A 16,420-nucleotide genomic window follows, 5' to 3' on the forward strand; every position below is an offset into this window, starting at 1 on the left:
AATCAAATTATTATGTGCCATCACATGAACATGTCCCTCCTGAAGCCTCTATATTTTCTGGCCTTTCGGCAACATGGCTTGTCACTGTCAGTCTTCGAACATTGTGCAATAGTACAACAAATGATATTAACAATCATCCTCTGACAATGTATTTTTGAGTTAAAAAGTTACGTTAATTGCAGTAGCATTCATGTTGGAAAACAGTTTATCATTGTCAGTTACATCATATCTTAGGACTCCTTTAGACTGAGTGTGATGTTTAGAGTATAGTGCTGTATAACTATGTTTATAATATGTATGTTTAACAGCATAACTAACTTGGATGGGAGTTTTATCCATGGATGTATTGTATTAAGAGAGGTTTTAACTGCCAGCAGTTTTAGCTAGCGAGCAATTTTTGCAAGCTTTAGTTAGTTTGTGTTAGGGGGGGCTGTGGCTCAGAGGTAGAGTGGGGGCCCTTAACCACAAGGTTGACGGTTCCATCCTAGGCTTCTCCGGCCACATGTCAAAGGGTCCATGAGCAAAACACTGAACCCAAAGTGGCTCCCAGGATGTTAAAATAGCACCAAATACTTAAAAACAACATCAAAAATGTCCCCAAAATGACGAACATTTTATTGACGAAAATGTAAAAAAAAAAAGCGACAAAAACATCAAATATATTGGAATGTAAGTAAGTATTAATGTATTATCATACTGATTAATATTATAGTGAAATATAACATTTCGGAAAATTAAAACTTTAATTAATTATACATCCATTAGCTTGACTCCCTGAAAAGTTTCGGTCCAACAGCATGCTGTGAAACAGCAACAGACCCTCCACCAGCTCCGGGCAACACAAGGCTGTATTCGTCTCTGTGCAGCTTCTCTCGGGGTCTGATCGCCTCCAGCCGTCCCAGTTCTCTCAGCTTCTTCGATGAACGTGTTGGCCATCCTGAACATGTCGGACGTGCAGTGCTTTCCTCCCTTGGCTGAGACTATCTCGTTGATTTTACTCATGAAATTCCGAACTTGCCTTCTGCTTTTTCTTCCTTTGTTGTCAAACACACAGTATCTCCCAGAACACATGGAGACCAGGGCTGACACACTGGTGGACCGGATCTTCTGATCCATGGACTGACCTCCCAGCTCGTCTCCATGAGTGAACACCAACATGGTGTAGTTCAGGGCCTCATTGCTGAATAGTTCTGGTAGCATCTTAAGCAGGTCAGTGTCGGCTTTGGACATCCTGCCAATCTTCACCACAATAACAAAGGCATGTGGTCCCGGACTGGTGTCGCCTAGCGACTTCATAATCTCGTTATACAGCTGTTCAGGAGACAGAACTTCATCAGTAAACCCTGGAATGTCGACCACCGTGACCCTCCGTCCCTCTAACTCTGCTGACTTTGAAACAGTCTCCGTACTGACTGAATTAAAGTCCAAGTCTGATTTAAACAGATCCGCTCCCAGGATGGTGTTTCCTGAGGAACTCTTCCCTCCTCCAGGAAGACCGAGCAGCACGATCCTCGTTTCCTCCAACCGGTCGGACTCTCCAGAACCAGCAGCTGGAGGAAAGAAAACAGAGTGAACCAGAAATATCAGACAGCCATATAATATAAAATACTAATCGAATGCTGGAATAACAGTTGTGTCAACATTTTTAATAAATTTGTTTTTTGTCATGTCACGTCTGATGAACAATAAAATTAGCGGAGGTGAGCAACACAAGGAATTGTGATATATACAGTATAGACAAAGATTGACAGCTCTGGAACAACCTTCACTCTGGATCTTTATTATTTATCCATTTATTGATTGATCTAAAGAAACATAAGTTTGTGAACTGATAAACAGCTGATATTGATGACTAGCAGTTGTTTCCTGTCAGGACTACAAGAGGTTTTCACTCGGGTGGTTTTGACTACACATGATACCTGGTAGAGGAGATCCTTGAAGGTGACCGGACTTTATCAGCAGATCTCGGACTTGTTCCTGTCCTCCATTTACATTATTGAAGAGATGAAACCTCCATGCAAAGCTTCTAACGGTGTCTGGAAGTGGACCTTCTTCTTCTTCAAAGATGAAATCCTCCACTGTCATCTTCTCCAACGCGTCCTCATTTGTTAAAAGTATATAACTCTTTTCGGGTCCATCCTGCCCGAGGACTTGGATGGTTGCCTTTAGAGCTTTCTCTTGTTCTTCTGTGAACCGTCCGACGCTGACAACCACCAGGAACAGACAAGGTATGGAGGACTGCAGGACACGCTGACACTCGGTCTGAATCTCCCTCTCATGTCCTAAAATTCCCGGAGTGTCGATCACTGACATCTGTTTCCCAAACACAGTTCAAGGTTTTTCAGAGATTTCAGTTGTCAATGACCTGAGGGAAGGTCCTGACTCGAAGGCCTCGTATCCCAGGATGGTGTTTCCTGAAGCACTTTTACCGACTCCGGTGTTTCCCAGAAGGACAATGGTGAGATCTGGATCTGGATCTGGATCTGGATCTAAATCTGGATCTGGATCCATGTTCGAGCAACACTAAAAGTGACGGAGAAAGAAAAGAATTAAAAGAATTGCAGACTTATGAAATGGTTATTGTATTCCTGGAAATCCTTTGAACTTCTTCTACAATACAAGTAGACTTACAAAAGAGGTTCAGATTCAGGCTAGAAAAATACCAAAGTTACCCTTTATGAGTGTTACATCCCTGATCTCCTTGGAGACGCTCAATGGTATTTTAAGCCCCCGACGTTGGGGGCTTAAAATACCAAACACTGAAGGAGATGCTAAGCACCAACAGAGCTAACAGCTACACTGCAAACAGAGCATTGGTTAGCTCCATGGTTAGCTCACACTCAGAGGGGCATGGCTCTTTCTGTTTTTATTGCAAGATTTTTATCGTGGATTAATATGTGGATTATTTTCTGGATTAATGAATTTGTTGTGTGATCTATACAAATGTCATAAAATGGTGAAAAATATGGATCAGTGTTTCCAAAAGCCCAAGTTGATGTCCTCAAATGTCTTGTTTTCTCCACAACTCAAAGATCTTAAGTTTACTGTCACAGAGGAGAGAAGAAACTTCTAAAGATATTCACATTTAAGAAACTGGAATCAGAGGTTTACTGTTGTTTCATAAAAAAATGACTCAAATCGATTAATCAATTATTAAATGATTTGGGGATTAATTAAGCCTAATAGTTGACAACTAATACATTAATCTTTACAGCTCTAGGTATCAGTGTATGCTTTTCTGGCCAAATTGTTGCTCTCCACACACTATAGAAACAAAACCGGGACATTTTATAATTATGTTATGTGTGGAGTCTCACATTTTCAACATCAGTTCTGTCAAGATTTGATTTGATCCCTGTTTCTGTGTGCAGCTTGTTGTTATCATGTTGGACGTGGCCATTGTCTCTCCCTTTGTCGAGTGGCAACTGGTAATTAGGGGCAGGTTTGGGCAAAAGCAAACAAATGTATGTTATTTTTGAATTCTCTGACATTATTATCTTCTATCATTTATTTTATTTGAATATAACATCTTCCTAAATTGCATATCATTTATGGTAGCACTTAATTTCACTCTTCCATATTTATTGGTCCGCCCCTGCCTTACTGCTTCAGCCTGCGTTCTACCGTATTCACCGCAGGCTACGGTAGCCTGAATGTGGGGCTCTCTCATAATGCAATGTGCATTTTACGCATGGATGTATTAAGAGAACATTGTACACTAGGTGGACAATTATTAATATGCATGTGTACAGAGTGTTAGTCTGCTGAATGTAGATCATCCAAATTCTATGCCCAGTGGGGCTGACAGTCCGTACTACACTACAGCCTCATTTTATATTTTGGACTTGATTGGCTATCCCTGAGGCGCAGCACCAACAGTAGTCGGCCAGAAGCAAAGAGAGGATCGTCGCAAGCTAACTTGGGGAAATGAATGAAGTGGATTTCATTTCAGTAGCCTACAGCTTTGAACGCACCAGCCACAGGATAGTGTCATCACTCAAATTGCTGTTAAAAGTAACCACGGATTAACGTGGAGTGGCTAGCATACAAAATAAGTCAATGAAAGTTTGCCAGAGGAAGAACCCCCGCGTTGTCTTATAACCCTTTCACTCCAACTGCTCAGGGTATAACCCAGGTCGACTGTATGTTTGGATGGCTTGAATGGCTTGAATGGCAGGTCGCCAGCTGGCTTTGATCAGGGTAGGACTAGGGTCGATTTCAATGTAAATTGCACAACCTGGGTCACTACCAGCCGGGGCCGGACAAATGACGGTGGGACAGTTGTCACAGATCAACGCATACTTTGAAAAACAGCATAAATGTTGTCTCGCTGTGCTTTACCATAAACTGTATAAAACTAGGGTTTTCACAGGCAGCTTCCGTCGGTAGGGTTAACAGTCTTCTCCTAAAGCTAAAAACCCCTCGGATGCTCCACCGGCCGCTACGAGTTCATGTTGCTGACCAAGCCGTGGAACCGGTCCTCGCTGTCGCATCTCCGCCAGCGGTAGGGCTCCGAACCGGCCACGGCTCGCCTCCGAGCATCGGAGAGCCCCACTCCGCGCTGTGTGTGTGTGTGTGTGTGTGTGTGTGTGTGTGTGTGTGTGTGTGTGTGTGTGTGTGTGTGTGTGTGTGTGTGTGTGTGTGTGTGTGTGTGTGTGTGTGTGTGTGTTTATTATATAGGCCTACCCTATGACTTAGAGTTAAAATGTGGAGTTGTCTGCCCACACCCAGAAAGTGAAAGCGACGAGGAGACGATTTTAAAAGAAGTATTTTTCATCAGTGACGATAAACAGACTTTCATTTGACTTTTATTTTGATACGATTCATCTGAAATAGGTAATGTTCAAACTAGATAGAAAATATATACACTTTTTTTTAAGACTATATATACTTTTGCAGAACTGATGCTGTAACATTAAATTAATCCTGGTATGAAACATAACCTTAACCCTCATGCCCTCTTCGGGCATTTTTCTCAAGTTTTTCTTTTTTTTCATTTTGTGATCATTTTTGCTGTGTTACTGCTTATTATGGCATGACATTTTGTAGGAACCTTTCTTTGTAGTCAACATTTTTTAAATCCAGTGTTTTTTACTCTTACATGTTTTTTTTATACTTAAATGATTCATTTTGTACCCTCTGGACAACTTCGTGGCAAAAATGTCCACGCACACAAAAACTGTTATTAATGTGTCCTTTATCATTCTGCAACAATTCATTACAACGCATCGGACTGATTCTGTTAAACATCGGAGGCAGTTTATAGAAGTCCCCACACCTTTACACGCGTCCTCCTGATGGGACTCGAACCGTGCGTCAAATTAACACTCTCTCTCTCTCTCTCTCTCTCTCTCTCTCTCTCTCTCTCTCTCTCTCTCTCTCTCTCTCTCTCTCTCTCGCTCTCTCTCTCTCTCTCTCTCAGCAGGAAGGAGAAGAAGTATGGATAAACCTGAAAACAGTATGAAACCTTCCATCACTTCTAACAAACATCCAGTTCTACCTAAGAAAGACAAAAGTCCAGGGTGCTCAGGAAATTCAATCAGATGTTTGAAGGTGCTCTTTGGGGTCTGGAATTCTAGTGTAGAAAAAAAGGAAAATCCAAGGCACTCTTCTTCCAAATTATTTAAAAAGCCTTTATTTCCCTGGCTATTTCATAATCGCATGCTATTAGGAAATAGCCAGTAAAATAAAGGCTTTTAAAATAATTTTCAAGAAGAGTGCCTTGGATTTTCCTTTTTTTCTTCTATCAGTTCTACCTGTTGGCATCCTGCAGCAACAGCAGGACGTCAAGAGCACTGACGCATTCAGGGGTCACAGTCATCTTTACATTTTCAACTTTATTTTTTTCCATGCAGGGCAATGGGTTTTACAGCAAGGCATAGGGTACAATAGATGGAAACAACACAGACATACAGTACTAAAGGAGACGGGAGTGCTGCGGTTGACTTTCCCGTTCTCCAGGGTATAAAACCTCAATCACATCTAAGAAAGCAGCAGAATGACCCAAGAAATACCAATTCACACAATAAAGTGCACCGTGACCAGACATTATTACGTCATTATCAACACAAACCACATCATATCTTCACCTCAACTCCTAGAGATGGACCAGTTCAAGTCAAAAATCCAGGCAGGCATGTGTCGGTCGGTTCGTTTAGTCTTCCAGATTTCAGTCAAAAAGGCAGAAAAAAAACTTCAAATAAAGTTACTGGGTGGAAAAATCCTTGGTCCACAGTCAGTGTTGTAATGTAACAAAGTACAAATACTTCAGTATTGTACTTAAGCAGAATTTTCACGCATCTGTCCTTTACTTTGTTATTTATATTTCCGGAAACTTTTTTCTTTTACTCCACTACATTACCTCTATAAGCATCTTAGTTACTACAAAATAAAATCGGAAGAAATTTGTTGGACTGGAAAAGAGCTCCTAGATACCCGAGATACTGCTCACTCAATTCCAGTTGGTGACCTGATGCCTGTTTGTTGCCAAGCGGCAAAAAAACAACCATAGGCCAAAACTAAAGAAGAAGAGGAGGAGGAGGAGGAGGAGGAGGCGGCGGCGGCATAATGACTGATAGGGAAGCACCTGCTGCAGGCTCTGCCGCCATGGTAACAGATGATCACACGGACGGCAGTGGTGATGAATATAACGTTAAACACCTTTGGCCATAAAGTTCATAATCAACATTTTCTTTAACTTTTACTTCTAATGCTACATAAGTACATTTAATATCAGAAAATGACTTATTATACTTAAGTAAAGTAAATATCATACTTTTAAGACTTTTACTCAAGTAATATTCTAAAAGGAGACTTTAACTTCTACCAAAGTCATTTTCTGGTAACATACTTGTACTTTTACTCAAGTATTGTTTTGAAGTACTTTATACCAGACTATCCGTAGTGAAACCACGTGCAGCTGTCAGCCAGCCTCTCCGTCTGCTCCTAGAGAACGGTACGGATGTACGGTTACCTGACAGACAGGATAAAATGGAAACTGTGCAAGCACTGTCGCTTGGCTAATGCTCGCGGCAATACTTCCAATATGAGGGCACATCATCCAGTGTGTCCGCTGTCAAAAAGTTAAAACGGACTCAAAATAGCACGTGTAAAATAGGATTATGAGGCTCTAGTCAACATGAACCTGAGATTGACATTGCTGGTCATCTATCAGAGAAACCGATATTTGTTTTATACGTTCAGTTTTGTGCCGATAATTCAAACAGTTTACCAGAAACTGGGAGTCATTGAGATTTTCTGTCATGATGTTTCTCATTGTGAATTCGGGTTTATATGTCTGTAGCTTCAATCATTATATTTCTTTTAAGTGCAAAACAAGCAGCTGGCTGAATAAAGCCAGTCTTTTCTTCTCTGTGTTCCAGTGTCAGAGATGAGACTGGTTGTTGTTGGGAGGACCGGATCAGGGAAGAGCTCCAGTGGAAACACCATACTGGGAGGACCAGCCTTCACTGCAGATGTCAGCCGTCTGTCCGGTAAGACAAACGCAGAAAAAAAATCAACTTACTTCTACCAGACGATTGGTTTTTCAGTGTGATCGTCCCGCTGACCACGGGAAGTCAGAGACTGGTACGACAATAAGGACCAAACACCGTATCGTTAGGCTGATTTATAGCACTACATAGGCTCAACTCAGAGTTATCAAGCCACAACCTAGTGGACCAATCACAGTTGTTGTGGTCCGTGTCGTTGCAACGTGAAAATTTCAAATTTCTACATAGGTGCTTGGGAGCGCTCGTGCACCGCAATGACGTCACTCTCTTTTGAGTGCTCCCATGACATTGACACTCCCCTGGACCTTCAGACAGATTACTGAAAGTTCTGACCAACTGTTGGCGTTCATTTGGCAAATTCAAACTAGTCTTGAGTATTTTGCTTATCCCTCCTGTTGTCCTCGAGTTAGAAATTTGGGTTTCTTTCAACCAAATTGTCAAAAAATAAATAAAAATAACGGTGGTGGTTCCGTACAACACTCTTCACAAGTAAACTAAGGCCGTTGTAACAAAAACATGAACCTTGGTTCGGACTTTCAGGTGTGAAAACGCCCTAAATGATCAGTTCAATACTTTCATTGAATTTGGGTGTTTTATCCAATTTTATAGCATTTGAAGAAAATAATTGTTAAAAGAATGTTTAAAAAGTGACACAAACGTTGGAAAGAAAAATTGACTAAGACATCGGAAAAGTGACACAAGTGTCTTACGGTTTTCATTTTTAAATTTGAACCAGAAAAACGAAAAGTTGGGTAACACTTTACTTGAAAGTATTACAGTACATAAGAGTGACATGACACAGTCATGACACATGAACCCTAACCATAATTTGTCATGACAAAAACTGAATGACACTCACTAAAAGAAGCGTTATGTCATAAACGTTTATGACTTGTTTATAATGTTTATGACACGTTCATGTCACTCTTATGTAGATACCTTCAAGTAAAGCGTAACCAAAAGTTGCATTGTCGATGGGAAGACAACACAAGGGTTACATTCGGTGCTGCTGGCAGTAATGCCAAACTAATATTATTATAACGGCAACGAAATAAATCTGTTAATTTTCCATCAAACTACGAAAGCGGGCAAACCGCAGACTTGAAAACACGCCGACATCGGACGCACGTCCGTCTACAAACCAATCAGTGTCAAGTATAGCCAGCGAGTGCACCTGGCCACTACTACTACTAGCAGCTTAGCACGTGTTAGCATGTTAGCGTCTACTGCAGCTACTACTCAGAGGATGTGTTGAAGAGTTCAGTACACCGTTTTCTGATTCGGACTGTAACACCAAGCCCATGTTGAGTCACTCCGTTTTCTCTCCCCAGTCACTAAACAGTGCCGTAAGCAGACCGGTGAGGTGTGCAACAGGCAGGTGACCATCGTCGACACTCCCGGCCTCTTCGACACCTCGCAGGAGGACGAACACGTAAAGCGAGAGATCGCCAAATGCATCAACATGTCGGCCCCGGGGCCCCACGCCATCCTGCTGGTCATCAAGCTGGGGCCTTTCACGGCAGAGGAGCGAGACGCTGTCGGGAAGGTGGAGGAGATCTTTGGAGAGGACGCCTGGAAGTACACCATCATCCTCTTCACATACGGAGACAGGGTCACGTCGGACTTCGCACAGCTGGTGGAGAAGGCCGGACCCGAGCTGCAGACCATCCTGGAGAAGGTGGAGAACCGGTACCACGTCTTCAACAACCTCAGAGCCAACGATCGGGGACAGGTGCTGGGCCTGCTGGAGAAGGTGGAGGAGATGGTCGGTGCCAACGGAGGACGGTTTCACTCCAACTACACCTACGAGGAGGTGTCTAAGATGCTGCTCAAGAGAGAGGAGGAGCTCAGAGAGTTCTACGACAAGACACTGGAGGAAAGTATCAGATCTGTGGAGTCAAAGTACGAGAAGAAGCTGAGCGAAGCTCAACAGGAGCGCCAAGAGGTGGAGAAGAGACTGCAGTCGGAGCTGCAGGAGGTGAGGCGGTACTACCGCGCTTTAGAGAGAGGAGTCCGTCACGTTGTGGAGCACACAGTGAAGACCGACTCCATGGAAGACATTCTCAAGTTCCACGAGGCCCTGAAACTGAACTAAACTCAGCCGGACACTCGACTGTCTTCATCTGGACTATAATATATAACAGCTTGTTCAGTTTGTTTTAAATGATGGGCTTTAAGTGAGTTTAATACTGGAAATACATGCAGAAAACTCAACATGTGTGATCAGAACTCAAATCCTGGCAGTGTCACATCCTTGAACATTTATTTGGAACTACTGTAGCACAAAAGTATAAAAACAAAGAATATCTCCTTTGGAAATATTTCTTATTAGAGGTCTTTATTCCAGTTTGATAAAGCAGACAGTCACTCTCCAAAGTTTACATTCAACAATCTTTCATTCACCTGACACGCAGGTAAACCTCTACATCCCCAGTTCTTAACTTTTATTTTATCTGTCGGTTACACCATGATCACGGAATAGTGATTTCTCCCTCATATCATATCGTTTAACATTCCAGGCATACGTACGTACTTTATATTTACTATTTGTACAATAAATTGTCATTAAATCCATTCATCCATCCACCTCACCCTCATGCACACGCATTAAACACTGTACACATGTATCAACGGAGTCATGTTTAAAGGCCGCCTGCCTTCACATTTAATATCCACAAGTCGAGGAAAGACGGAGCAGAGTACCGTTTGCTTCTTTCAAGTTCTGACCGCTGCAAGCTGATTTGTTCGTAACGCCGAAAGGAGAAGGTGACGTGCAGATATATATATATATATATATTACAGGCTGAAACCTCTATGTGTTCAGAGGACCCTGGTCCGGTATTTCAGGAATTACAGGAAGAAAAGGAAGGAGAAGTATTCGGAGGGAAATGGAAAGAGGTAGAAGGGGAGCAAAATATTTACATTAATAAAGAGAAGGTGAAAGGGAGAGCGGTACGGAAAGGACAGAAAATGGTCACAGAATTCCTAAATAAAAAAAAATACCTCCATTTCATCCCTCCTTCTACTTAACTTCTCTTAGTGTCTAAATGTCTAAAGCCAAGCACAGTAGTTTGGTTACTTCTGTTGGTTCAACCAGTGTAGTTCATCCAGGAGTGAGGAGTCTTTACAGGGTCATATACAGTAGGTACATATACAGTACAGTACATTCTCCAACCTCCAATACTGACGCTTCCTCTGGAACAGAGGCTACTGAGGCCCACTTTTCTTCTTCTTCTGCTGCTGCTTTGGTCTCAGGGAGTCTGTGCAGTAGCAGAGGCTTGTTTGGAACTGTGTATTAGTTTTAGGAATCCAGTGTAGGAACATGAGAATGTCGCCTTTGCAGTAAAGTGGCACAAATGCAGCTGCAGGAGGAGAAATGAGATGCTGAAAAAGTGCAAAGGGTCTAAACATGTTTCGGTTGCTAGTTAGTTACATCCACGTTTTGGTTCTGGGCATGTTGGCGTGGCTTTGGTCCGGAGGTCGTACGAATGGAGAAGCCAAAGACCGCAGGTTGGTTTGAGATGAAGAGAAGCTGGCCCGGGCCGGACCAGGCCAAGCCAGGCCAGGCCGTCTTTGGCAGGGCCATGCTGGGTTAGGAAGAGCTCTGCGTTTGGGAGGGAGAGAGAGTGGAAGAAGAAAAAAAGGCTCATCCTCCGGCATCTCTTTCTACCTGCCGAAAATGTTCTCGTACTCCAGCAGTATGAGCTCCACTATCTGGTTCTGGTACACCATGTGGACCGCAATGTTCCAGGTCTCCGTTTCAGGCCGCAGCAGCGTGGGTCCGAACACGATGGCCACGCTCTGGGTGGTCATCCGGTTCTCCTCCCCGTGGTCGATCACCCTGGGGGGAACAAGGCACAGGTAGACCCAGCGGCTCTCAAAGGGAACTCAACCAACACGGTAACACTCTACTGCTGAGACCTTCAACAGGGGGTCCGGGACCCCTAGGGGGTCCTCAGAGTTGCTGACATCCATTGTCATAAAATGTCAGAAAATATACATCAACATGAATCCAACATATTATTATTAAAGATATTGTTTTTTTTAACACTGATGATAGGATTAATGGCCTACAGCTAACATAGCCATAAGGTACAGTTAAGCTTAAAAGGAACACAATTCAGCGTCTCCCCCAGAGTTAGATAAGTCCATACGTACCCTTCTCATCTCCGTGTGTGTCCTAACTCTGTCTGACGCACCCACCGATAGCCTAGCTTAGCATAGATCCTGGAGGTAACCGGCTCCATCTAGCCTACTGCTCCCAATAAGTGACAAAATAACACCAACATGTTCCTATTTACATGTTGTGATTTGTATAGTCACAGCGTGTACAAATAACAAGGTCACATGACACACAGCCATCTTCTAACTGTATACATACTGGGAACTATATTCTCAGAAGGCCAAGCGCTGCTACTTCTGCGGAGTGATATTACTCCAACTCTGAGTGAACTCCAGGCGAACTCTCTGCTCCTCACCACGGGGCTTCTCAGGTGCTGCGAGCAAATCACTCCACCCAAGTAGCAGTGCTTCGCCTTCTGAGAATATAGTTCCCAGTATGTATACTGTTAGAAGATGTCATGTGACTAGGGCTGTCCTCGACTAAAGAAATTCTTAGTCGACTAACACTTATACAATTTTGTCGACTAATCGATTAGTTGATTTAATTGACAGAGCTGTGCACTTTGAGAGGTGGTTAAGACTAGAAAAGCACAATATAAATGGAGTTAATTAACCATCTGTAAAACTGAGTTTCTCCACAATTAATCCTGCAAAAGCACCACTTTAAATCTTGTGTTTACTTGGAAATGAGTAATTAAGCATGAATAAGCATAAAAAATGACTAATCGACTAAAGAAATCTTAGTCGACTAAGACCAAAACGACTGATTAGTCGACTAAGAGGTGGCAGCCCTACCTGTGACCTTGTTATTTGTACACGCTGTGATTATACAAATCACAACATGTAAATAGGAAAATGTTGGCATGGGGGGGGTGAAGCCAAAGGTAGAGAGGTGGAGGCATGGAAAGAGACAGAAAAGGAAACATCTAGAAAGAGAGAAAAATTCAACCCAAACTCCCATCCAGTGACCTGACAAAGTTACAACACACACGGAGATGAGAAGGGTACGTATGGACTTCTCTAACTCTGGGGGAGACGGGGAATAAGACAAAGTCCCAAAAAGTCGGCGTGTTCCTTTAAGGATTCACTGTGCCACATATTAACATTAAAACATGATGTATAAATATATGAATATACCAACAATTTTTATTTAAAAAGCTTCTCTTTTTCAGCTAAGGGGTCCTTGGCCTTAAAAAACGCTGAAGACCCCTGCTCTACTGTATGTCAATAGGCTCCATAATGCGGTGTTATTTGTAGAATCAGATTTGTTATTTATTATAATGGAATTTGACACGTGTGTGTACATTGTTTTCATGTGTTGAAATGGTGCCTATGCATTGTTATTTTTCTAATCAGATATTGTGTTCCGAGTGAAAAAGAGGCTTGTCTTACTTCCGGAGGTGTTTGAAGAGGGCCTGCATGGTGTCGTGGTTGGGTTTGGGCAGCTGTTTGATCAGATCTTTGATGGACTGAACTCGTTGCTTGTAGTCTGGAGACTCTGCGAACAGAAAACATTCATCAAAGTCGGACTGAACAATCCGGATTCAGCAAAGACAGTGTTTCCTCTATGTAGATTTTGTAGTGGCGGCCCGCCATTTTGACCTAACCCCACTGGTAACAAAAAATCCTTCCTTCCTTGCATCCTTGTATTGCTTCACTGGTGCAATGTTGGATAAAGTGAACCTTGATGCTAGTGGTTTATGGCTAAATTACCAGTGGTTAATCCCTAAAATAAGTGGTTTATTAAGTGGGGTTTGGGGTCTTCAGTGGTCCATTAAAGTTTCCATAAGGTTTTCCAAACAAAGTCATTTCATTTGAATTCCCAACTGGACAATACAAATGAAATAAAAGCTCAAATCAAATGCCTCACTATTGGACATCTCCCTGCTTTCAGTTTAAATTATTCAAGTAAGCCCAAAATCTGTAACAAAATCACTCCATAAGAAACTCCTGGGGAAATAATGCTTATTGAGCTGAGGTCCATGACAAGAAGAATTCAGCAACATGGTGGTTTGGGGGTTTGCAGCAGTACATTCCCTGAAGTAAAGAGGTTTAGTAACAGACAGTACACTCCCTTCAGTGTGAGTGAATGCATGAAGAAATACAGACATTTGTGGTACAGCTGTATGTAACACGTACTGATGGCGCCGACAAAGTCATGGAAGAGAGCGTAGGTGAAGAGAGGCTCAGGCAGCTCTCTGAAGTACATCTTCAACGCTCCAGTGGTCACGTGGATGTCCTCCCACTTGTCGTCCGTCAGGTTGACCTTCTCATCTGGACACACACAAAAACCAGTTCTTTCAGAAGGACTTACACACGTAGAAAGTCTAACGTGACCAAAAAAATTAATAAAAAAAACTGCCAGAATATTTCTAAATAACCATTTCATATTATTCTCCATGTTGTTTTTTCTCATACTATGAAGGAGGGCAGTAACTTACCGTGATTGACAGCAAAACGTAGTTTTTGTATGATAGCCAGGTTCCCACTAACTCTGTACAGCCCGTCTATACACAGACCTGCAGGGGATCATGGGAGGAAACCATTAATCAGCTCAGTAATTAGGCCTGTAACAATTATTACATTACTGTCTTATCGCAATTTTATTTACATAATCTGGAGCTCCGAACTACATTTGGTAGTCCAGTAACAGAGCTCCCGAAATCCGACACGTTTTACCTAATTTGCAATTAGCCATCAATTTTTGTAAAACGGCCCATATTTGAGCTTTACATAGTTTCTCGCATAAAAAAAGTCTCAGAAGGGAATTTATTAATAAATTGCAGACAAACAATGTAAAACACTGCAGTGTCTGAAATATGAGACCTGCTGTCTCATCTCCAATGTATTTGTATATGCTTCGCTCAACCAATCAGCGCGCAGCTCATCTAAATATTCATGAGCATACCATATTTGGAAGAAAAGCTCTTCCAAATAGAGCCATATTCACAGGGTAGTTTAGGGCCCATAGAATAGCAAGTGGGCCATTTTCAGCCCAACCAATGTTACATACCCCATTAGGAGACCTTAAGGAACAGTGTAAAATACCCTATATAATCATTCTATCAAAAAAAGACGAGGCGCGGTTTACTTGTACCTGTGTTATTACATTATCTGGGTCACATGACAGCGATTTAACCGAAATATGTATCCTGGGATTCATTCACAACTTTAATTTGTCTGAAAAAGTAATACATAAATGAATATTTTTTAAATTTGACAATTATATCGTTAATCGCAATTATTTCATAGCACAGCAACATTTGGAGTTGTTACTGCTCTATCAGTATTATACTCTATTTTTATTTGCTTAGAGCACCAGAAAAGAACAGTGACTGTGCACACCCTGTGTTATCATGAGGCAGTAAAGCCACCCTTCTTTTATGACATGCACATTAAAAAAAGACACCAGAATCCTTTTCTTCTGACTCAGGTCTGGTACGAGGACACACATCTGAACCCACCGTTGTTCTCCACGTGGTCGATGCACATCTTGACAAAGATGGGCACTGTGACGTTCTCCCTCTGACACAAACTGGACAGACTGCAGCCGAACACCTGATCTGGAAACACGCAGAGACAAAGCCGTAGTCATAAAACAGTCCAGAGTCCTTGTTTACTTGCAGTATGCAGGTTTTTTTTTACCTCCCTGTGCCTTATTACTTTCTATTAGTGATAAAAGAGAGGACGGCTGTTTCTCTGCGGGCTCTTTAATGTCTCGTAGGCTGAAAACCTCCTGCAACAAATTATATATATATATATATATATATAATTATACAAGATTCCTGTGGGCAAACTCGTTCGTTGGCGGACACATGAAATATCCAAATAGGTTATAATTAAGGTAAGGTTAATTGATTTATGTTAAGAAACTCTTAATACTATTTATGTATGATAAGTCAGTGTCAAGAAACTATTTACATATATCGCAACACAGATAGATGACATGTAAATGTGCCAGATTTAGCCATACAGGCTAATTTTCATCTGCAGTACCTAGCAGGTTAATGGCTTAAAACAATAAATAAGAGAAAAAAAAAAGAGGGAACACTGAGCCTTTCCCCCCCCACAGATATGAGTAAAGCTTGTGCTACTGAGTCAAAGCGATGGCAGTCCGGTACCTTTGATGTAGCCCTTGTCTCGGACCGCCTGCAGGGTGGGACGGCGGGTCAGGAACTTCTTCAGCTTGTGTTTGGTCTTCTTGTTGTCCGAGTTGTCCATGCTGGTGGAGGTCTTCATGGCTGCAGAGGACAGATGGGACATGTTGTCCACCACTCGTCTCAACACACTGACCGCCATGATGCTTTGAGGAAATGAAACTGATACGCAGTTGCTTTATGGAGCAAGTGGGACACATGGCGTATGACTTTCATTTATGACTCATGTATACCGGGTGAACTCTGTTCAGTTTCTCAACTGTCAGTTGTAGGGGTCTATGTAGGGGGTTTATATAGTCCTATACTTTCTAAATACAGCAAACGATTGTTCTACACCATTAGACAGCACACAGACCTCGACCTTTCTTTGAGTCTCGGTTGTCTTTCTCCTTGTCGTGTTTCTCCGCACCGGGCGACTCCGGCAGGTCCTCTTCAATGGCCTCATCAGACTCCCAGGCCTAACACACACAACACACAACACACAACACACACACACACACACACACACACACACACACACACACACACACACACACACACACACACACACACACACACACACACACGTTGTAAAAACCTCTATCTGCTGAACCTTTGGACTCTCAGGGCAGACAACTACAAACTTGAACT

The 16,420-nt window shown here is 42.4% G+C and overlaps 2 protein-coding genes across 10 annotated transcripts in view; one reads left to right on the forward strand and one right to left on the reverse strand.

The window, feature by feature from the left end:
- Nucleotides 1–5,436: 5,436 nt before the first annotated feature.
- On the forward strand, nt 5,437–10,085 carry LOC114564882 (GTPase IMAP family member 4-like). Its single transcript, XM_028592538.1, has 3 exons — nt 5,437–5,458; nt 7,383–7,493; nt 8,843–10,085. The coding sequence occupies exons 1-3, from the start codon at nt 5,440–5,442 to the stop codon at nt 9,604–9,606; spliced, it is 894 nt and encodes a 297-aa protein (XP_028448339.1). The 5' UTR covers nt 5,437–5,439; the 3' UTR covers nt 9,607–10,085.
- The window catches only part of LOC114564881 (rho GTPase-activating protein 12), an 84,414-nt gene continuing 77,822 nt past the window's right edge, over nt 9,829–16,420 (reverse strand). For 8 of the 9 annotated variants that reach the window (XM_028592537.1, XM_028592536.1, XM_028592535.1 and 5 more), the window contains 7 exons: nt 16,146–16,248; nt 15,755–15,874; nt 15,098–15,196; nt 14,075–14,152; nt 13,773–13,907; nt 13,026–13,131; nt 9,829–11,352 (listed from right to left, as the gene is read on the reverse strand). In XM_028592537.1, coding sequence (XP_028448338.1) covers nt 11,178–11,352; nt 13,026–13,131; nt 13,773–13,907; nt 14,075–14,152; nt 15,098–15,196; nt 15,755–15,874; nt 16,146–16,248 — 816 coding nt within the window. In that variant the 3' untranslated portion in view covers nt 9,829–11,177. The remainder of the gene's footprint in view (nt 11,353–13,025; nt 13,132–13,772; nt 13,908–14,074; nt 14,153–15,097; nt 15,197–15,754; nt 15,875–16,145; nt 16,249–16,420) is intronic. The other variant, XM_028592531.1, reaches the window with a different exon arrangement.

Source organism: Perca flavescens, chromosome 12, assembly GCF_004354835.1.
Source record: "Perca flavescens isolate YP-PL-M2 chromosome 12, PFLA_1.0, whole genome shotgun sequence".
Taxonomy (NCBI): domain Eukaryota; kingdom Metazoa; phylum Chordata; class Actinopteri; order Perciformes; family Percidae; genus Perca; species Perca flavescens.